Source organism: Mustelus asterias, chromosome 15 (genome assembly GCF_964213995.1).
Source record: "Mustelus asterias chromosome 15, sMusAst1.hap1.1, whole genome shotgun sequence".
Taxonomy (NCBI): domain Eukaryota; kingdom Metazoa; phylum Chordata; class Chondrichthyes; order Carcharhiniformes; family Triakidae; genus Mustelus; species Mustelus asterias.
The window spans coordinates 28,284,791-28,308,468 of NC_135815.1; the positions used below are offsets into that span (position 1 = coordinate 28,284,791).

General features: G+C 45.2%; 1 protein-coding gene across 3 annotated transcripts in view; it reads left to right on the top strand.

The window, feature by feature from the left end:
- epas1b (endothelial PAS domain protein 1b) overlaps positions 1-23,678 on the top strand; it is a 143,832-nt gene that overhangs the window by 92,717 nt on the left and 27,437 nt on the right. For all 3 annotated transcript variants that reach the window (XM_078229683.1, XM_078229685.1, XM_078229684.1), the window contains exons 3-7: positions 8,349-8,494; positions 11,131-11,215; positions 14,750-14,868; positions 19,050-19,252; positions 21,582-21,688. In XM_078229683.1, coding sequence (XP_078085809.1) covers positions 8,349-8,494; positions 11,131-11,215; positions 14,750-14,868; positions 19,050-19,252; positions 21,582-21,688 — 660 coding nt within the window. The remainder of the gene's footprint in view (positions 1-8,348; positions 8,495-11,130; positions 11,216-14,749; positions 14,869-19,049; positions 19,253-21,581; positions 21,689-23,678) is intronic.

The following is a 23,678-nucleotide window of genomic DNA, read 5'->3' on the forward strand; positions in this document are numbered from 1 at the left end:
CAGTATAGCCCTCTCTCTGGTCGGACTATCTACATATTGTTCCAAAAAAGATTCCTGGGCACATTTAACAAATTCGTCATCATCTGGACCCCTAATCCTAAGGGATTTCCCATCAATATGAGGAAAATTAAAGTCTCTCACTGCAACACTGTGGGAGGCCTGTAGTACACCCCATCATAGTGACTGCCCTCTTCCTGTTTGTGTCTCTACCCACAGTATCTTCTTACATGATTCTTCCAAGGTGTCCGCCCTTTGTACAGCTGTAATATGTTCCCTAACCAGTCTTGCAATTTCCACACCTCTTTTGCTTTCCCGTCTGTCTCGCCTGAAACACCTCTATCCCTTGCTTCTCGAAACTTAGTTGCACTCACAGGTAATGCTAATTCCTTCTCATTGAAGTCTTCAAAAGTACGAGGACATCACACCAGCCTATTTTTTAAAGTCTTAAGCAGCAAGCAAATTTATTTTACAAGAAATAAACACATTAAAATAATATAGTTACATAACCACATTAGATGTCTTCCACGCAAAATAAAATTGACCTCCAAGAAATAAACCAGCTCCTAATTTTTCTAAGTAGCTTTCAGTTCTTTGCACCGTGGGAACCAAACTAATCTACACTGTTTCTTTGGAAACTCAAGTTTTTCTTCCTTTAAGGATTTTCAATCTAATACTTCTCAAATTAACTTGGATTTGAAAAAATAACTTGTCATGCCGAACCCAATTTAAAAAGGAAACAACAGGCTGAAATTCTCTGACTTCGCCCGGGATTCTCTGGCCCCGCTGCAGTGAATGGAGATTTGGTTGAGCGTCGAATTCTCCATTCTCAATGGCAGCGGTAACGGGGAACGAACAGTCGGAAAACTCCAGCTAATGTTTGTTGCTGATGTGCAAACTGAATCAATGGCGCAACATTCCTTAAGTTGGAATCATTTTCCTGTGCAGACTCAACTATTAAAATGTTCTCCTGGCTGGTCTCGTACCTTGCATCCTTCATAAACCTGAGCCTGTCCAAAATTCTGCTGCTTTTATCCCACCTCGCACCAAGTCCTGTTCATCCGTCACCCCTGCGCTCACCTACATTGCATTGGCTCCCTTTTTGGCAACACAGCAATTCTAACAGTTTAAAATTTGTTTTCAAATCTCTCCTCAGCCTCGCGCCCCCCCCCCCCCCCCCTCCCTATCTCAGTAACCTCTTCATGGTCTCTGCAATCCTCCAATCCAAAATTCATGCAGGCCGCAAATTTCTTTACTTCACCATTGACGGACAGGACTGAAAATGACCATAAATTCTGGAATTGCCTTCTGAAGTACCCCTCTCTCCTGCTTAAAACCTACAACTCCGACCAAGTTTCAATCCCAAGTCCTAATATCTCCTTATGTACTTCCATACAAACATACGAATCAGGAGCAGGGTTAAGGGGATATAGACTGGGTGGGATTGTTGTCAGTGCAGGCTCGATGGGTCGAATGACCTCCTTCTGCATTGTAAGGATTCTAGGATTCAAAGGAAGGTCAAAAATCTTAATGTTTCACTCCAGTCTACTTCCCACTGGAAGAGAGTTGGAATGTCTGAAAGCTGATCTGCCCTCACTTTGACACCAGCAGCTCTTTGTGATTAAATGCATTTCAAATTTTTCTGATAATTATTTTCTAAAGACAAGTCAACATTAGTGACTCTGGAATATTAAGGAAATAATGTTTTGTGAAATACTCTGATGACGGATTTTCTTTAAGTAACTTCAGCAGACTGATTTGAACTAGAAATGATCTGTGTCAAACTACCAAATGATTTGATTTGATTTGATTTGATCTAGTACTGTCACATGTATTAACATACAGTGAAAAGTATTGTTTCTTGCGCTATACAGGCAAAGCATACCGTTCACAGAGAAGGAAACGAGAGAATGCAGAATGTAGTATTACAGTCATAGCTAGGATGTAGAGAAAGGTCAACTTAATGCAAGGTAAGTCCATTCAAACGTCTGACAGCAGCAGGGAAGAAGCTGTTCTTGAGTCGGTTGATACGTGACCTCAGACTTTTGTATCTTTTTCCCGACGGAGGAAAGTGGAAGAGAGAATGCTCGGGGTGCATGGGGGTCCTTAATTATGCTGGCTGCTTTGCCGAGGCAGTGGGAAGTGTAGACAGAGTCAATGGATGGGAGGCTGGTTCATAACAGAAATTTTGTACAAAGATCCCCATTTTCCTTTTTGTTGTGAAGATCTGTCCCATCAATGTATTTATATTATCATGTGCTATTTTTTATATTCCTGTGAAAAGGTAGCAGTGGGTGGGAAAGGATATTCTTTTTTAAAACAATGCATATTTGTAATTTTTCCTTCTCGTGATAATTCCTTGCAAGCTTCAAAAGCATTCTCTGAAATGCATTATGCTGAATCTTCACATCTCACTTTTGAAATTCGAAACAAATACAACTTCTGCACAGTCAAAAGGTCAGCAAGATTTAGAGTGTTGAGAAGCAGGATACCTTCAGTTTGTTTTGGGCATCAGCCAATGTCCTGGGAGTGTAGACCAACTGATTATAATTCTGTCAGTAGCATTTTAAGGACTTTGGATTGAACTAACAGCCAAAATTCTTACAAAAGTTCAATGGATTGTAGTTGTGTCCGAATAGAATAGTTATTAAAAATATACCTGAAATAAAAGGTATCTGCAGACAAATGCTGATGCGATTTCCTGAAAAATATTTGATTCTGGGAATAGTTTAAAAAAACACTGCTGACAATTGCTTTTGTCACTCCTCGTATCAGCGGCAAGTGCTGTTTTATCACATTGCTTCCAAATCTAAGGCATTTTGATTCGTGTGGCGCCACTGGTTAGTGTCAGAGTGGATTCCTCCATTCTGGAAATTCCTGAGGAAGGTGCAGAAAGTGGTATCTAGGCATTCGCCACAACAAGAAAGTGAGAATCCGAGAACAAATTTGATCCCTGGCAGATCTCGCAAGGCCTGATGCCGTGTGAACTTGGGAAAGGGGATCTAAAATAATCACTTTATCACAACCAGGCTGGCCTTGCTCAGCATTGGGTCACTAAAATAGCTTTTCGAATCATAGAATCCCTACCATGCAGAAGCAGGCCATTCGGCCCATCAAGCCTGAACCGACGACAACAATCCCACCCAGGCCCTATCTCCATAACTCTCTTCTTGTCTGCAGTCCTATCATCTTATCATGGAACTGTTATTTGACCATTTCTCAGCTCGGAAGCAATACAAATATCTTTAGTCATAGGCTCAGCTTTATGTGAAAAACTGACAAGAGCTGAGATGCGTATGGCGTATGCGAGTTTGGGCAGATTCAAATCTTTCATGGTCTGGGCAGTCAGTGGTGACCTGTGTAGCTGCTCCTTGAAGTACAGGGAAGTTGAATCTACTGGTTTAATTATAACTGTAGACGGTTAGGCTGCCAAGTTCATGCAGTGAGCCTTCAACAAGGGAACTGAAGGTAATCATCTCAGATGCTGCGCTGTTGCAGTGTTCTTACTGGAGCATATGCTGCCACTGCACACAGCTTACTGCTTTGAAGGACCACAGGACATCCCAAAGTGTTTTAAATCCACTTACTTTTGAAGTGCTGTCGCTGTTGTAGGAAGCTTGGCAGCCAATTTGCACACAGCAAGCTCCCACTAGCAGTAATGCAATAATGGGCAGATAATCTGTTATTGTGGTGCTGACTGAGGGATAGATGTTGGCCTGGACAGCGGGGATAAATGCCCTGCTCTTTTGAATAGTGCTAAAGGAGCTTTTACAGATCCTTGTTTAGCGGCACTGTTGACAGTGCAGCACTCCTTTGGTATCTGTACTGGAACGTCAGCCTTGATTTTTGTGCTCAAGTCCTGGAGTGGGACTTGAACCCATAACTTTCTAACTCAGAGGCTGAGGTAACAGCTAAGCCACGGCTGACTCTCATCCCTATCAATGTAGATGAAATTGGTAGAGTTTTTTCAGCTAAACTTTGTGTAATGCCGCACTTACATTGCTGTGAAGAGCAGCAAAGACTACAAATTTGACACAATGGCTGAAATTTTACCACCCCGTCTGCCATGAGAATCAGAGCGGGCGAGGGGCAGACAATGAGATGGTCCGTTGACCTCGGGTGGGATTTTACGCTTTTGGGACGACCGAGGCTGTAAAATCTCACTGATTAGTTTAAAGTAAGTATAAGCTATTGGCTTCAATGATCAATATGTCGATTGTTTTTGCCAGCAGACTTTGTTAAAATACATCTGTTAACCATCTACATATTAAAATCCATCTTTTGAATCAAGTTCAGTGCTGGTTCTCTTGGTATGCGGTATCCTGCCAATTTGAAGAGAAGATGAATTAGTGAAACAATTTGTGAGGTCAAGTCGCTCATACCTTTTAGCTTATGTCAAATATGAAAGGAAACCACTTCAAGAATTAAGCTATGATTGTAATTTTAGTGATACTGGCAGAAACGCGTGGATCTTGCATCCCATTGCTTCCAGTAATTTAGTATTTGGAGCATGGTGGTGATGTTAGGCTGTGCAATAGTAATAGCTCCCTCTTCTTGTGGCCAATTGTGTATGTATATATAGTGGAATCAGAATAAACTCATTTTCAGTTGGTACTTGACTTTATGGGTAGAATTCTCCCATCCCATCTGTGACGGGTTTGGTGACAGGTGGGAGCAGAAAATCTAGTAGGAGCCAAAATGTCAGAAACCATCCAGTGTAAAATCATGTTGCAATTCTCCCAATGTCGGGTTGGCCTTTCTGCCATTTGCATTCATTTCCATCCCACAAATGTTCATTAAAACAGCTGACCATTGGTGTACCATTAGGCATTCCAGTCTTGCATCATGCCAGAGGGCACTTACATTTGTCTAAAATCTGATTGCCAATTAGTGATGTGCACAAGGTTATCCTCAGTTTGCAAGAGACTTTGAGGTGAGCGCAACAAAGTCTTTCTGCCATAGTGCTGTGCTGTTCCTGATGCGCTGTACACCACGCTGCTGGGGCAGACTTGTTCCTACCCTCCATCTCCATGCTGAGTTGCTCTTCATGGATTGCACCATGCCTGCTGGATCCATGGACCTTCCTGCGTCAAACTGAGTTGGATCAGTACTGGGGGTTAGGGAGTACAGGGGTCTCTTTCCCTCTGCTGCCACACACCAGTGTCTGTCTGGACAGCATTGTGCTGCAGGACTCATGCTGCCACTGTAACAAAGATCCAAAGTTCGACTGGGGGTGGAATGCAAGGTGAGTTGAGGCGGGGGGGGGGGGGGGTTGGTTTGTGTGGCCTAATGAAGACAAGGGAGCTATGTATAAGGAGGGCTGTGCAAGAAGGGGGAGAAGGGAGAGAGCTTATGATGATAGGCAGAGGGGCAAGGAGGTGGATGAAGAAAATGAACAATGGAAGGCAGAGGAAAGCTAAGGGGGGGGGGGACACAGGACCCTGACAAGCTTGCATGAAAAGCTCACAAACAAGTGGGTGGAAGTGATACCATGTTGTTTACTGGGAGGGGATGCACAAAGACTCCAGGTGGGTTGGGTAGAAATCCAAGTGGTGATGGGCCCGGGGGAAAAATGGTTGAATCGAGGAACAGACTTCTTCTTGAGGCTGCTAAGGAGGTAAGTGCAATGCCCATGTGCCACTCTGTCACTGTCAGGCTGCAGAGGGAGGGACCATCCTGGGGTTTAGATGGGCTTGGACCTGGGGGCGGGGGGGTGGAGGGGGGCAAGGGATTTACCTAAGGACTTCTCCCTGGGATGGGTGACCCCAAGTCCTCTGACTGACAGGACAAGTCACTTTCACTGGGGGGAGGGGGGGGGGACTTTCCTTTCCCCACAGCTGTTCATTCATCCAGCTGTGTTTATTTATTTTTCCCTTGAAAGTTGAGTGCATCTGAGGCACTAAGCTACTTTAAAGTTGCCTGCAGCTGTTCTGATTGACAATAAAGCTGTCAATCAAAGGCAACCTCAAGGTGGCTAAGTGCTTCAGATGCACTCAACTGTGAAGGGAAAGATAAACACAGTTGGCTGCTTGCTGAGCCAAAACCATTAAGGTGTCAATCAAAGATTTGTTTAAGCTACTGGAGTGTGGAATTTAATGAATTCTAAGTACTTGTAAAGTTTTCTAGGGATTTACAAGATTCCGTGCTTTCTACGAGGGCTCAGAGACTAGAGATAAAAGCTATGCTTAAAAAATTGGGCTAAGTGAGCAGCTGTGGAGAAAGGAATCCCCCCCCCCCCCGTGAAAGTGACTTCTCCTGTCAATCAGAGGACTTGAAGGGTGTCTTCGCACACCTGCAGCTTCTGACAGAGAGAAAGGGGAAATCCCTTGTACGCAATGGTGTGCTGCTGTGACTCGGAAGTCTGCCAGGTGTGCAATGGGCATGGAGATTAAAGTGACCAGGCCACTTCAAAGTTTTCACAGTCCACAGATCAGAATGAAGACTTTGATCAGAGAGATGCCTGAAATCACCGTGCCAAGAATGATGTTCAAGTTTCCCCAGGCCAGAAGGGGCAGTCCAGACATGAAGCACCCATCCCGGGGAGAAGTCTTTAGGTCAACCCCTTGCCTTCAGTCCAAGCCCACCCAAACCCCAGCACCATTGGTGGACCCTCCCTCTGCAGCCTGGCAGTGGCAGAGGGGCACATGGGCATTGCACTTACCTCCTTGACACCCCTCAGAGTACAAGGTGCCAGGTCAGGGCATCACTTGCCTGGGTGCTGGGAGCAGTGCAGTGTTGGCATTGGAGGTCCTGAGAAGGGGTCCTGAGGGGGGTGACTCTCCTGTGGTTGGTTGGTGGTGAGTGTGGAAACCTCTGGTGGGGAGAGGGGGGGTTTGGGTTACCCTCATGCGTGCGTGGTGTGTGTCGGGAGTTGGTGGGGCGGGGGGGGGGGTGGTGACCCGTTGTTTCCATGGTGGAAGGAGGATGCCCCTCTGTGCTGAAGGATTGGGGGTCTTCCCCAGTGATCCAGTGGGGATCACTGCTTCCATTGTGGGGGGAAGAGGGCCTCTCTGTGACCGTGGAGATAGGGTTGCACCTTTTAAAGGGCTCCCCTTGGAAAGCAATGCATGTGCCGGGGGAAACACTCCCGTTTTCCTGCTGGTTGGGGTACTTATAGTCCCAGTGGGAAAAACACATACTTTTACAGGACAGAAAGAGATGGATGTGTTTTTCCTAATGGAACTATATCACAGTCTGACACTGAGGGGAGGATTGATTGTAAGATCATTGTAATACCATTGCGATATCTAGATTACCATTCCCATCAAAGGGAATGGTAATGCCTAACAGGGAAGATGTATTTTATTTTCACATGTAGATGAGTTGCCAGTCACAGCAAATGACATTTGTCCAACAACTCACAGGGACCCTCTATTGGCATGGTATATCGCAAAGGGATGCCAACACAGATATTGGATTTAGAAATTAGGCATACTTATGCATAAGGACGAGTTGTCCATTGGTAAAGATTGTTCTATGTGGAAGCCAGGGTTGTAATTCCTAAAAGGGGCAGATTGCAGTTGCTGAGTGACCTTCAACACTCAGGTGTGAGCTTGACAAAGAGTCCAACACGAAGCTATCTTTGGCCAGCACTAGATATGGACATAGAAGACGGAGTGTGGCAGTGTAGAGCATGCCAGGTTGTGAAAAAGAAGCAGCCATCGGTACCTTCGTAACCATGGAAATGACTAGCTCGAGTGTGGCAGAGGCTGGACATTGATTTTTCAGAATTTGAAGGGCATTAGCTATTCATTGCGATAGCTGGCCATTCAAAGTGGGTTGCGGGGTTTCTGATAAATCAAAGGACAGCTAGCAAAACTAGATATTTGCATAATTTTGTTGCTGCTGGGTTCCTGGAGAAAATTGTGTCTGACAATGTAGTGCCAGTCAAGCAGACCTCTTTGTCCTGGATGGTGTTGAACTTCTAGAATGTTGTTGGATCTGCACCCATCTGGGCAAGTGGGGAGTTCGGCATCACACTCCTGACTTGTGCCTTGTAGATGGTTGACAGGCTTTGGGGAGTCAGGAGGTGAGTTAGGTTATCAAGGCAGCCTACATACACTTCACTCTCACACCATGTAAATGGACCGCCAACTCCAACTTGGTGCGCAAACCCAAATATTTTCTTTGACTTTAATGATGGGCGAACATTTTAAAGACAATTTTCAGCAACTTGATTGAGTGATCCAATTTCTGCTTCTGTGATTGGTGGATTGTTGCTATTTCTCTAGTCTCTGAGGTCAATTATAAATTGTGGAACAATGTTTCTTTCCCCAGCACAGCCTTCAAGTGCATAAAATGCACAAAGGAACACTCCAATAGTTTTACCTACAGAGTATTATTTATTACAGGGGGGCCAGAATCTGAAACTGAAACTGAAAAGCAGATGGATGCTTTGTACCTTAAAGCCCTGGAAGGATTTATCATGATGGCCACACAGGATGGAGATATCATTTTCCTATCAGAAAATATTAGCAAGTACATGGGACTTACACAGGTGAGTGCACAGCTAACAAAATTGGCAATCTTATAATACATTAATGAAAATCGAGGTTTAAGTCCTATCGTTCTGTTTTAAGAGTTTTGTGTACTCCTCAACGGAATTGAGTGGAAATTAATATACTTAGCCCTATGGTTAGCATGTCGACAATATGCATATTATTTATTATCAGGGTATATATTTCTGTGTCGTTGCATTTGTAAGTGTCCTGTTGATGGAATTAACACAGTCAGTAAGGGGCAAATGTCAATCTGCCACAAAAGTGCAGTAGTGCGTCCAAAAGATGTGCTGGTTAGGTGCATCGGCCATGCTAAATTCTCCCTCAGTGTACCCGAACAGGCACTGGAGTGTGGCGACTAGGGAATTTTCACAGTAACTTCATTGCAGTGTTAATATAGCCTACTTGTGGCACTAATAAATAAACCTTCAAAAAAATAATAAGACTTACTAAGGTTACCTGTTAAACATCAAAGGGGTTTATTTCTATGGTGGTTTATGACATTTTCCTGAGGTTACTACAGCCTTTTCCCTGAATTTACAGGGGATAAGTGAGAAACTCCCCGTAGATATTCACCCGCCCTCCCCCCACCCCTTCCCCCTCAAGATTCCGTCTGCTACGTTCAGCTGTTATTCCTGATCCTTGGGGAATTTTAGCAGTAAGTAAGAGAATGTAAATAAATGGTACTCTTGCACTGACCAGATTAAGGAGGTTACAGTTCCTTTCAAATACAAGACAATCTAGTGTTTCTGCATTTGTAGCAACTTTTGGAGAAAGACAGAATCTCCATTGTAAACAACCAGTAAGACACGCATTTTATCTGTCTACAAGGCCGCAGGGATCAGTCTCAAGGTGGGGGAGTTTCCTGTGCATGTTATGATGTTCTGACATTCTGAGACACAGGATTCTGTCAAGTGGATATATTGGATTTTGCAGTCAATGGCAATGGAAGGGCTTTCGTCTCTGACCGGATTTAAGTCTCGCTAAGAGATCTAGGGAGGGATTCTTCAATCCAGTCCTTGTCCGCATCTCTGCCAGCAAGAATGGAGAATTTGGCACTCAGCCAAAACTCCATTCATTGCAGCGGCACTGGAGAATCCCAGCCGCAGGCGAGAACAGAGGTTTTCAGCGTTAGTGTGAGAATCTCAGTCCTAGCATCCTGCAATGGTGCTGCCACTTAATCTTAATCTTCTTTAGCAAGCATCCGCAATGTAGAGCACCAGCGACTACCCAGATTAATAAATCTGGAACTGAAAGCTGGTCCCAGTAGTGGTGCCATGTGACTATCTTCTAGTGTTGTAAAGGCCCATCTGGTTCAATAATGTCCTTCAGGGACATAAATCCTTACCTGCTCTGGCTTACTTGTGACTCCAGACCCACAGAAATGTGGTTTACTTTTAACTGCCCTCTGAAATGGCCTCACAAGCCACTCACTCAAACCAAACTGCTGTAGATACCAGATGGACTTCAGCGATTCAAAGTGGTGGCACCCCACCATCTTCTCAAGAGCAAATAGGGATCAGTGACGCCCACAACCCATGAAAGAGTGGAAAAGCAGGAAATCACATTAAAGGATTTTCAGAGACCACACTCCCCCAAATCAGAAACTGATAGCACTAGGTTAAAACCACTTCTGACATGTTTTTGCATAGGGCAAAATCTTTAATTTAAAGTGGGAAATGGATCTGGGCTGCAGGTGGAACTTAAAATATTCTAACAAGGATCTTTAAAAAATATTTTAAAAATCAATTAGAACTTCTATTAATTCATCATTTAACAGCACTCTACGATTATAAAATTATTTTTTCAGGGTCAGTTTTGCTGTTAATCAAATTTTATTCATCACTACGTTCAGTGGTTGCCAGCTCTGGGAACCTTTGTGCCAGATCTTTGAGTAACAGATCACAATCTCAGGATATCTGTGTTAATCAGCACTTGCCATGAAGTCATGGTTGGTTTCAGAGCGGTAATGACACCAACAGCTAACAGTTCGCCGCCAACACCTCTCCCACCATCCCGTGTTCACCCCGCCCTTTAAATCTGGTCCAATGCGAATTTATCACAAGACTGCTATCTTGAAATGGTCTTGATAGAGGCAGCACAGGTAGATTATAATGAGATGTAGTGATGTTCCTTGTTGCAATTATGAGTTGAAAGTTTCCTTGGAGCTCCTCCCACTTTCAGGCCATAGTTTGGTTCGGAAGTGCAGTAGAAACCTTGCCTTCACACCGATCTTTCAGCAGAACATCAGTGGTAGCCATGAGTAAATTCTGGCCCATGAGACAACAGGAATCGAAACTACCTTTGCAAGCACACAAGTGTCCTAGGGGAAAACAAATGCACCAGTTTCAGTTCCAAGTAAAAACCTACAGATTGAGCACTTGTGCAGTTAATTTATCTCAAAAAGTTTAGAACGACAATGAGTACCTGGTATAGCAGAGGGTTTGATTTAAGGTGAGTGAATATAAGGAGATTCAAAACATCATTGAATCAACTTGCTACACACAAAAATGGAAGGGAATTAAATCTTCAATACGATCATTCCTTGTTCTGAGCACAAGTTTTATTTTAACACGTTAAATTGAGTGTAATTCCACAGTTTATCAGTGACATCCCAGGATTTGTTTGGCAACAGGTGGAGTTGACTGGACACAGCATTTTTGATTTCACACATCCATGTGACCATGAGGAGATCAGAGAAAATTTGACTGTGAAGAATGGTAAGAAATATTGTTGGAATTTGAATCTTTTTATTCTACCACTACTTATGCCTTCTCTGTTGGCTCCATATACTATGGATCACATGGGTGTCCCTTGTGCTGGCCCCCTTGTATATGCCCCCATGGGGTGCTGACAACAGCTTGTTAAGACCCGTCTTTACGTTTCCCTCTCCTTTGGGGAAAGTATGATCGTTCTTATTGGCCTCTGTCATACCGACTGATTGAGAGACATGTGGGGATTTATGCCGGACTCACGCATTCTACCATTTGAAAGAGTGAACACCAGGACCTTCTGCCCGGTATTTGTAAATGCTGTGCTTGCTTCCCAATTATTTTGTCTTGCTGAATAAAATTGAAGGGTTACCGATAACCATTCTGCCTTGGGCAATGCATTGTCTGTCTCATTCTTAATGTCGCCATTGTGACTCAACAAAATTGCTTTGCTCCATAAATCATAAATGCTTTGTCTTTTTCTGTGGTTTTGAATTTTTTCCATGCAGATATGTACCTGCTCCTGAAAACCTCCCGTAAGTATTGACACTGAGGGATTCCAGAAAGACAAAGGCCGGAATTCTCCAGCTGTTCGCTCGTGGCAGATTCTCTGGTCTCACCGGCAGTGCACCCCAACCGCAGGTTTCCTGGCACTGTGGGGTGGCCACAGTGGGAAATCCCATTGACAACGCCAGGAGCAGAAGAACCCGCCACTAGCGAACAGTGCACCGTCTCTCATTGCCGAAAAACCCACTGATGGGAGGTCGGAGAATTCCGGCCAAAGTCTGCTACCCAAACGAAATCAATGCTTAAGACTTAATTTTATTTGCATATTTCAATATTATTTATTAATTTATTGCCACATTTACAGAAATGGATCGACCTTATATTAAGTTGATCTTTCTCTACGCCCTAGCTATGACTAACACTACATTTTGCACTCGTTTCCTTCTCCATGAACCGTATGCTTTGTCTGTATAGTGCGCAAGAAACAATACTTTTCATTGTATGCTTATACATGTGACAATAATATATCAAATCAAATCAAAAATATAGAAGTTTGACATTGGATGAAGAAAATGTGGATAACCTTGGAAACTCCTTGAGATTCAGAGACCTTAGTTTGAAACTTTGAGATTAGTGCAGAGTTGTCAGTGACGTGGAGTGTGTGAGTGCAATCGTAAACTCAGTTCAATTTCAAGTTTTATTGCATGCAGCGTATGTCCGGTTTATAGTGGCAGTTTTGAACTTAGGCTGAATATCACTTAGCCTCTTCTTAATTACTTTAGCTAATGCAACTCCAGAAAGCCAACTCAAACAAGAGCCATTTTTGTTGGCACATTTTCAAAGGTCAATGGCCAAATTTGTCTTTGCTTTCCTGCAACAAAAACAAGGTTGTCAAACCTGCTTGCCCACTTGTTCAAAGCTGTACTTCAGTTGAAACAATAGTTCTTCTCTATTATTGCATAATTGGGTAGAATTTTAAAAAATTGCGCATGGATTAGTACACAGATTTAATAAAGACATTGACGTGAACAAGACAGAAAAGTCACTGTGTTGGCATATTAACTAGAAACTGCTTCAGTTGCAGCACAGCCTGAGAACAGAGGTGCCTAGATTTTGGAGCCCACACCTATCTTCTGTCTCCTTTTTCTGAAACCACCTGACTGTAAAAATGGCATTTTTTTAAATCAACAGCGGGATCAAACAGTAAAGGATCAACTTGCATTGAAATCTACAAATGGTAGCTGTTAACATTCCAAGAGATGCCTTCAATTATTGTCATAGAATCATAGAATCCCTACAGGGCAGAAGGGAGCTATTCAGCCCATTGAGTCTGCACCGACAACAATCCCACCCAGGCCCTATCCCTGTAAGCACACATGTTTACCCTGCTAATCCCCATGACACTAAGGAACATTTAAGCGTGGCCAATCAACCTAACCTGCACATCTTTGGAGTGTTGGAGAAAACCGGAGTACTCGCAGACATGGGGAGAACGCACAAACTTCACACAGTCACCCGAGGCCGGAACTGAACTCTGGCGCTGTGAAGCAGCAGTGCTGACCACTGTGATTACTTTGAAATCGGCAAATGGTTCAGTAGTGATAGCTAACTTTATAATTCCCATTTTTTTTTTGATTATTCATACTCAGGATGTGGGCATTGGCTGCTAAGCCCTTCCCAAGATGACAGCAGATTACAAGTACAACTATTTATAGTGATAGTAACTATACATTGGGAGTCTTGCCTTAGCTGTGTTGCAGGCAGGAAAATATATATAACCTTTCTGACATTCTTTAAGCCTGCTCTGTTAATCATCTGTGCTAATTTTCTTAGGAAATGGTCTCTGTGTGCTGCTTTGAGGGCAACTATAGGCTCCTCAGTGACCATTCTTGTCTATCAGCAGACTTCAATAGAATAGCATTTGGCTTTTTCATTCTTTGGAGCTTTAGCCAGCATTTATTGCCCATCCCTAAATGCACTTGAGGAGCTGGTGATGAGCCCTCTTTTTGATCTGCCACAATCCATCTTGTGTAGGTACACCTAGAGCGCTATTAGACAGGAAAGGAATGATATTTCCAATTCAGGATGACGGGTGGCTCGGAGGGAAGCTTGCTGCAGGTGGTGTTCCATGTGTCTGCAGCTCTTGCTCTTCAGGATGGAAGAGGTCATGGGTTTGGAAGAAGCCTTGACTATAATGGATCACTTGGATGATACACACTACTGCCGCTACACATTGCTGATGGCGGAAGTAAACGTTTAAGGTGGTAGATGGGGTCACCATCAAACAGGCTGCTTTATCCTGGATGGAGTAGAGCTTCTTGAGTGTTGTGAGAGCTGTACTCTTCACAGGAGACACACCAGTGTTTGTATTTAATCAAATTGTAGTTTACCCTTATGCTGCCACCTGTGTGTACAAGTACATGCCCCGGGCTATTGCACCAGGACTTCATTAAAAACATTTCTATTCAGAGACTATAATTCCTGAAGGAGGCCATAGCAAAACTTTGCACCACCCCTCATTGAGACTTGGAAATCATTCCTAGTACAGGATGCTGTCAAACAATTGGAAAGGTAACAGCTGGCTTGAATATCTATATAGAAGGAACATCTCTGTCTTTGTAGCCAACCTCGTGTTAGAGTGCAAGATCGGCTCAGTGGAGTGCAGATACAATTATTATGGAAAGGCCAGTGAACCTGGTGCGGCTGAGCCTTGTTAGCATTATCTACTCCAGAGAACCCTCGAATCACAGCTAAATCAGGCCATCTGGCAGGAAACTGCTCAATGGCTTCAATCACGGGTGAAGCTTATAATTTAAAAAGCCACAACCTACACAGTCTAACTGTCCTAATAACCTGAATTGAAAACCACAATTATATCCCCCCCCCCCCCCTCTAACTTCTGAGCTGTTACTGTTTTGTCTGAGGTGGGGGAGGGAAAAGAGGGAGAGGTTTATGAAGGAAGAGATGAAGAGACATTTTTGATAGCAACGTTGAAAATAAATACCATGAGGGCTAATTCTTCTGGTTTGCCTATAGCCCCAGGCTTTGGAAAGAAACACAGAGATATGAACACAGAACGTGACTTCTTCATGAGAATGAAATGTACTGTCACAAACCGCGGAAGAACTGTCAACCTCAAGTCTGCCACCTGGAAGGTGAGAAACCAGAAGCAGAAATTCAGTAAGCTACATTTGGTGGTTTTCTCAATGTATCTTTGGGGTCAAAAGTTCATTTCTTCTGTAAGAACATTTTCTAATCAATGAAAATATACTCTCAAATAGTATTTTAGTATTGGTCAAAGTGACAGTAATATTTAAAGATCATGATGCTCAGATAATTTTGAGGAGACTGTTGCCAAATGAAAGATCCATTTTGGCAGGTTGAGTGGAAAGGAATCCTGTGGTCATGAACTGAGCAAAAAGCTTTGATCCCTAAACCTGAATGGGTAGGGCTTAACTGCACCTAATATTGGGCCTTAGGCCTCATTGAAATGAGAAAGGCAATGAAGCTGTAAATCTGGGGCTGCAGCATCGCTATCAGCGGCCTTCAGGCAGGTTGTCAAAGGGAAACTGATTGGGGTGGTAGCAGCCAGGAAAGAGAGACAATCAGGACGGTTGGAGCAATTTGGATATTGGGGTGGTGGGGGGGGGACAGAGAATGAGTAGTACTGAAACATGGGGGCGGGGGTGCGATTCTCCCAGGTCTCTGGGCCCACTAGTCGTCTCCTCCCCCCAAGCAAAGGAGTGGTCCACTCCAGCAGGGTTTACTACTGCTCCCCACGAACAGGGAAAAGTGGCCGCTGAGGCCCCTGCCCATGAGGTTGGGGGGAAAGTGGTGCCCCTTGGGCAGTGCCAGCCTGGCACCTTGGCACTGCCTAAGGGGCAAACTGGTACTGCCCACCAGGCACCATGACACTGCCCATCGGGGTGGGGGTGGAGGGGAGGGCTGTGAGGGGGTGGATGCTGCCGGGGGAGTCAGGTCTGCTGGGGGGGGGGGAGGGGCAAAGGCGGGTAGTGGGACTCCTAGAGGATGATCAGGGCATCAGGGCTGGCTGGGGTGGTGGGGGCATTGGGGCTTGCCCGGGGAGTTCCGGGAGGCCAGTGATCAGGGGCGTTGCGGGGATGACCAGCGATCAGGAAGGCCAGCGATCTGGAGGCTGGCAAGGATGGGTGGGCCACTGCACATGCACCGATCGCGGCACTGACAGATTGGCGCATGTGCAGTGGCCCGCTCAGCGCTATGTTGCCAGCGTCTCGGGCGGGAATAGGCCCTGCCCCAGATTTACGTAATGAATCATGCTGAGCCATTCTGTGATGCACAGAGTATCGGAGATTCTTTCTGGATATCACACTAAAAAAACTAGTGATTTGCTCCCATTTTCCCGCAAATTGGGGACTTTTCATCTTTTTGGGAGAATCCCGGTCTAGGCCTGCCAATTGTCATTAAATATATTTCTGGAGGCTTCATCACCTGACTTTCCCACAAAGGCTTTTCCCAGTCTTTCTGTGGTCAGCAGAAACTTCCAAACTCCTCCATTATCTCCCCACAGTGCTCCCAGCAAGTTTGCTATGCAGACATGCCTCCATGTTAATAGCACAGGAGTTGGAGCTGGATGGTTCTTGCTGGGGCTGTACAATTTCAGACGACTGCAGTGATGTACACAGCTGAGTCCCGTGAGTGCATCCAAAGGGGTTGAAAATAAACATCGTGAAGCCAGGCTGATGCAATGCCCAATTATGAAAGGTTGCCTCAGAGGATGCCCTCGGGAAGGCCCTTTGGACCTAACCGTCTTGGCTTCGGACTGCACCATCTTGACATGGTGGTAACAGTCTGAGCTGGCTGGCAGAGAGGTACCAACAAGGGTATGAATGCTGTCACCCTGAGAGAGGACAGTGGGTTAGTACTCCATGGTACCACTGCTATCAGGCAGCATCTCAGCACTCTTTGTCATCAGCTAGAGCACAGATAGCTGGACTGCTGTCAGATTCTGCATTCCCGGTCCAACGCTAAGGTATTCAATCGTAATGGCAGCTGAATGTACTTGGATGGCAGTAGTCTGAGCCCACAGGCCAACATCCAGGAACTTATATCCACGGATTGAGCTTCCATTGCAGCACAGATACATCCACTGGACTCTCTCCAAGCTGACCTGTCCCCTTGTCCAGGCTGCAGTCCACCCATGTCTATTGAGTAATCGCTTGCAGATCCCTACCCTAAACTCACCTTTAAGGTACGCAATGTGCCCCTTCTCCTCCTGCTTCTGGAGGGCTTGGGCAGTCAGCAGTTGCTGGATCTCTGAAACCACAAGAGCAAAGGGAAGGGTAAGGTATGGGAATGGGGGATGGGAGGACATGAAGAGGTTCACACTCATTCCATCTGCAGTTTCAAATTCATGGCACCTTTTTGGATGAGCACGAGGTGAGTAAATGGGGAGGGTGCATCAAACAGCAACTTACCATGATCTAGGATGGCCTACTCTGCACTAGATGCCACTGCTCTTCGTACTGTGCCCCATGATACGAAGGATCATTTCCTCTGGGGCACTGCATAGGTCCCCCTCCAGTCCTCTGGCTTTCTCTCTTGTTGTGGGAGACCTTCTCCTGGAAGAAATAGAGCAGAATGTAATTGACTACAACACAGTGACAGTGATTCTCCCATCCTGCTGGGCTAACCTTTCACACTTGCGTCTCCCAGTGCTGGATTTCCTGTGGCGTCTGCTCCACACCGGAAATTGACAGGGAGGCGCCATGACTAGTTACATGGTCATTTTCATATAATTTAAATATAAATAGTGGGCCTGGGGCTGAAGTCTCCAGCATCTAACATCTCCCACCTGGCTGGAATATTTCACTCCAGCGGGGATTACAGTAGCTCTCCACACTCGGGGAGCTAGCAGTTCCACCCCACTGGAGTGAAGGGGGGGGGGGGGGCAGTCGGGGTCCCACAGAGAGTTGGGTGGTGGGCGTTGCCCCCTGGACATTGGCACCCTGGCAGTGCCAGCTGGGCTGCTGGCACTGCCCAACAGGCTAAGTGTCAATGTCCAGAGGGCACCTTGGGGCCGGTGGGGGGGGGCGGTGCAGTGGTAGTGAGCCGTCAGCCTGCTAGGGGCATCGGCACTGTGTGGGGTGGGGGGTCAGGATTGCGGGCGAGGGGGTTTGGAGCTGGAGATCACGGCGGCCCGGGACTGGGCCCGGGAATGGTCAAGGGGCCAGCAATCGGGACATGGGGGGATGGAGAGCCGGCGTTGAGGGGGTCAGCGATCAGGCTGGCCAGCAATCGGGAGGCCATCAGGGCGGGGTCACTACGCATGCACTGATCAGCATGCTGATTTGAGCCTCTCCAGCGGAGAGAGGCACCGCCCCCTGAAATGTAATGATATTCACACTGGTGGCCTTTACAATGCACCGAGTGTGGCAGATTCTTCTCTGAACACCCACTGAAAAGAACAGCATGAATTACTCCAGTTTTCACACGAATTCAACACTTCGAATTTTTGGGGGAGAATTCCGCTCAGTGTTTTTGGGTGACACCTAACACAGTTGAATAGATGGAGGTATGTGGAGGCAGTGAGAGGCTGGCTTTGAAGGGGTGTCAGGGGCGAGCCCTGAGGGCTGGGTGTGGCGCTGGCTGAGTGATAGGGTCTATCTGGTGCATTGAGCAATGTGAAAGTTGGCGGGGGGAGGGTGATATGTGTGAGACGGGACGTGCAGATGCATTCACTCAGCTTGGCCACAGAACAATAGAAAGGTTATGGTATGGAAAGAGGCCATTCAGCCCATCGTGTCTGCGCTGGCTAAAAACATTTAATCCCACTTTCCAGCACCTGGTCTGTAGCCTTGCAGCTTACAGCATTTTAGATGTTGATCCAGGCACCTTTTAAATGAGTTGAGTGTTTCAGCCTCTACCACCAAGTTAGGCGGTGAATTCCAGGCGTCCACCACTCTTTGAGTGAAAAACATTTCCTCATGTCCCCTCTAATCCTTCTACCAATCACCTTAAAGCTATGCCCCCTGGTAACTGACCCCACTCCCAGGGGAAACCAGTCTTTCCTGTCTCCCCTACCTGGGCCACTCATAATTCTGTACACCTGAGTGAGGTCATGAAACATTTTTTGCCACTGCTGCCCAGTCCGTGCTCTGGGTATTGCCTAGCCGTGCCAGATGTTCTTACTATCGTCTCACTCTGAAGAGGCTCTTTTGCACCTGAGGTTTCTCCAACAAGGAGCTGATACCTTCAGGAGAAGAGGGGACCAAATAGTGTCAAATTGACACAGTCAGCATTGGGGGTGGAAAAAAATCCAAATCGGTTTTAAATGTTCTATTTTGCTTTGTTAAAGGTGTTGCACTGCACTGGACACATCAAAATATACAATGCCTGCCAAGCTCACACGCTGTGTGGGTACAAGGAGCCACCTCTGACATGCTTGATCATGATGTGTGAGCCGATTCAACATCCATCTAACATCGATGTTCCACTGGACAGCAAAACATTCCTGAGCCGCCACAGCATGGATATGAAATTTACTTACTGTGATGAGAGGTACAGTCATATTTCAAAATGATAAAACCAAATCAGTAAATGGCCTTGACCCCCTTCATTGCATTTAGAATTTTCTTTTTTCTTTAAGAAGCTCTGATGTAAATACGGAACTGTTGAATGAATTCACCACAAATAACACCTGAAGCGAGGTCATGAGACAATTTTTGGCATTGCTGCCCAGTCCGTGCTCTGGGTATGGACCAGCCGCACCAGATGTTCTCATTACCATCTCACTCTGAAGGGGCTCTTTTGCACCAGTGGTCCTAATTGCCCGTGTCCTAATTTTCACCCAGTTCCTTTCACCCAGCACCTCTGAGCTCACATGACCAGTCCAGCGATGCCCCGCTTTTTAAAATATGATGTGGAATGTTCATCCATAACACCAGTAAGCATCCAGAACGGATCCAATGCTATTTTCAGGCAGGTATCCTAAATGACCACTGTGGTACACCACACACTACTCCTGCGGCCTGAGCATGTACTATATTGGGGTCTACAATGCCTATTTCTAACCCACAATGAGTGAAGAGAGCATCTGCCGGTCTTGGACCCCAGGCTCAAATCCACCACAGCAAAAAGAAAGTGTCAAACTCTTTGCTGTGGTTGTGTAATCGCAGCTTAAGACTGTCCATTTTCAAGCTCCAGATTGGAAATCTTATTCGCAGGCATCATGTGGTGACTTGGGCGAGAAAAGAAAAAGATCTCAAACTGAGGCAGTCTGGTAACTTTTGATTTTGATTTTGACATCTTTGGGAAGTGTTACAACACACCTCACCACAGTGAATTTGGTGGGAGATCAAATGGCATCATCTTCAGTTCAGCATAACTTAACGGTTAACAATATCTTAAAGATGAAGCAGTTTGTATAAAACATAAGCCTCTTGGCACAAAGGACACAGTCACTAGAGAGTTGCAATACTAGGACAAAAACAGGTTTGCAATCTTTGAGATTTACACGTTTCGAACTGCCATGTAGTACCAATCAGAGATTCATACAATTTAATAGCCTGAATGAATTGAAGAGTAATAGAGCTTGATTAATCAGCAGGTTCAGGCTACACGGTCCTCTCTGCAACAGCAGTAATTGTCTCTCTGTTAGTACCATCTTCCTTAAAAGCTATTGGTGCCCCGACCAGTGTTGAAATCTGAGTTATAAACGGGGCCATTAAAAATGTATTGTTTTAAATAACACTTTCCTTAGAAAGGAGATTGTTATTGAATCTATCATTTGCTGCTGTTAATTTTCCCAAGTAGGACAGCGCAGGCCATGATTTTCAGTTGTTTGCAGGGGGGGGGGGGGGGTGGGTGAGAACGGGTGTGGACACACTTTGGAAATAGCACTCTCAAATGGTGGGGGGAGGTGAAGGAGAGACCTGGTAACCTTGCTCACCTCCCATTAACTGCCCGTTCAGCTCCTTGAGGGAGTTTGTTAACTGGCTGAGGAAGGCCAGGAGGCAATTTGCAAACCGCAGATCAGCAATATAGTCTGGTGCACAGTAGTGCACATCTGTTGGATGTAATGCAGGGAGTGTCAGTTCCCGCCTCCTGGCAGTGCTTAGTGCCATTAATTGTGCATCAAGCTTGCCAGCCCAAATAGGGCATCTACGTCTGGAGGGTGATGTGGGGTTGGGACTCAGCCATTATCCAGGTGTCAGGATCCCGACCCTAGATTGAAAGTCAAAATCCTTGGTGGATGTCACCCATGTCTTTAAAAGCTTTTTCAATCAGTTCTGTTCTGAGCTTTGCTCCCAGATGTTGGCAGACTTAGTTTCCATTCATCTTCAAGTGCAAAATAGCAAAGGAAAAATGTTGTTTTTCCATCAACAGGTTTCACCAATCCTAAGTAGAAGTTTTAATCTCAATTTATTATTAATAAATGTCAGGTTGAAGACGTGCAGGATATGATTCATGCCTTGTTGTCTTGAACTTTTTCTGCCCAGCTACTTAGCACAAAATCAGAAGTTATGAATTGGTTAGTGGCCCTGCCATGCATCGTACACACTAATAGTTAACTTTTCAGCCGCTTAATTCTGTTTATTCCTTGCCCTCTTCCTAGATACTAACAATTCTATGCATTGAATTATAGAACACAACTATGTTAAAGGCTGCATCTTCTCCAAAAATTGTTGTACATGTTGTTCATTGGAAATATTCCATCTTCCATTAGACGTTACACTGTCCCCTTTGTGTGCTCTTTAAGATTCCCCTTTGAACATTTAATTACGCTTCACTGAATTTCACAAATAATTGATAATATATAACAAGTTCTTTTGGGGCTTGAGGGAATCTTTATGTATGAACTGTGATGGTTTAACATTTGTATAACCAGAATTGCAGCACTGATGGGATATTGTCCAGAAGAACTGCTCGGACGTTCAGTTTATGAGTTTTACCACGCACTGGATTCAGATCACATGATTAAAAGTCACCAAAACTGTAAGTAGTCCATTCAAAGGACTTGTAACTTAATGTGGTAGCACGACAAAGGATGGTGTTTCATTACGAGACCATTTTAAAAACAGAACATTGAAGGGCTGTGCTATTGATTTCCCCATCTTGGGATCTTGATTCAAGTCATTTTGCGATTTCTTTTGCAACCCCACCCCTGCCACTAGTGCGCTTATGGAACATTCTGGTGACACATTAGTATTAGTACCTTAGTACATTTAATTACTTATGGAAGCATCAATTTTCATTCTTGTACAGAAAATATAATTTTTCTGTAAGGACCCCAAAGGAATTCCCAACATGGCCAAGATAAAAACATTTAGAACATAGAACAGTACAGCACAGGAACAGGCCCCTGGGCCCACGATGTTGTGCCGAACATGACGTCAAATTAAACTAATCCCTTTTGCCGGCCTTTGGTCCATATCCCTCTATTCCTTGCATATTCATGTACTTATCTAAAAGCCACTTAAATCCCCCATTGTATCTGCCTGTACCACCACTCCTGGCAGCACGTTCCAGCACCTACCACTCTCTGTGTAAAATATTTCCCCTCACATTTCCTTTGAACTTACCCCATTTTATCTTAAGAACATGACCCTTAGTATTAGACATTTTGGCTGGAATTCTCCAGCTGTTCACACCGGCAGGATTCTCCGGTCCCCGCCGACAGCGCATCCCCATGTGTTTCATGGTGACATGTGGCCAGTAGGATATCTCCTGGTCTCTGCTGATGCTGCTTTGTCACCAGCTCAGAAAAGGCATGTGGCCAGCAAATTGTCGGCAACTGTCCCGTGTCTTTTACTTGCCAGTATTTACATAACACAAAAAAAATCATATTTGCATATTGTTCCCATTTCTACAAAGAAACCCGAGAAACGATTTAATAAAGGCCCAGATTTTCGCTTGAGTCCAGTGTGCAGAGTCGGGAGGAATTCCCAGCTTGACAAACCTGACTTTTATAAGTGTTCGCCCGCTGGTTGGACCTTCGGTCAGGGGGCTACACAGCTGAAACAGGAATCGGGGCAGGCGACCCTGGAACGAATGCACATGCTGCCACATGCAAAGATGGGCTGGCCGCAAACCTGCCTCTGTGTCCTCGCACTATGTTTAAATAAATATAAGATAATACTAAAACAAAAACATTCTAGCCAACCCACACCCCTGCCTGCCCTCCTCCCTTGACCCCATGTCCTCTATGAAAGACCATGCTTCCACCCACCACCATACCCCCATGCCAACTTAGTGCCAACTCATGGCCCGTTTGCCCTTACCTCCTCCATGCCAACTCACCTAGTATCTTTGACAGTTCATTGACAGCATTAACACTTCTTGGATAGCTTTGATGGGCTTGACATGTCCTGGATAATTTTGACAGCTGACAGTTTCCTTGCAGTTCCTTGACAACTGGGTAGCTCTTCAATAGTTTTTTGACAGTTCCCTTGCAGTTCCTTGACAGCTGGACAGTTTTTTAACAGTTCCTTGACAGCTAGACAGTGCTTTGATAACTAGAGAGTTCCTTGACAACTGGACAGCTCTTTAACAGATCCTTCAAAGCTAGATAGTTCTTTGACAGCTGGGCAGCTGTTTAAAGTTCCTTGACAATGAGATAATTCCTTGACAACTAGACAGTTCCTTAATAGCTAGACAGTTCTTTAATAGTTTGCTGACAGCTAGACAGTTCATTGACAGATGAAAGACTCCTTGAGAGCTTGACTGTTCCAATTATTGGTGCATAAAACGTGCATAGCCATGTTCACTTTTAACAATCCCATAGGGTTTACCTCTCCAATGGTGTGGCAGGATCTAATCCAAAAGGGTACCTTACCTCTCAAATGGGTACCTTGGTCATCCAAACATATCCAGCAAGTTCAGACCTCCTCTTACCTATTCTACTCTGTACACTCCTGTTCTCCCAAAATCCCACTTCAGTGGAGTCAGTGATTTAAGTAGCCAGCTGCCATCACAAATCGTACGT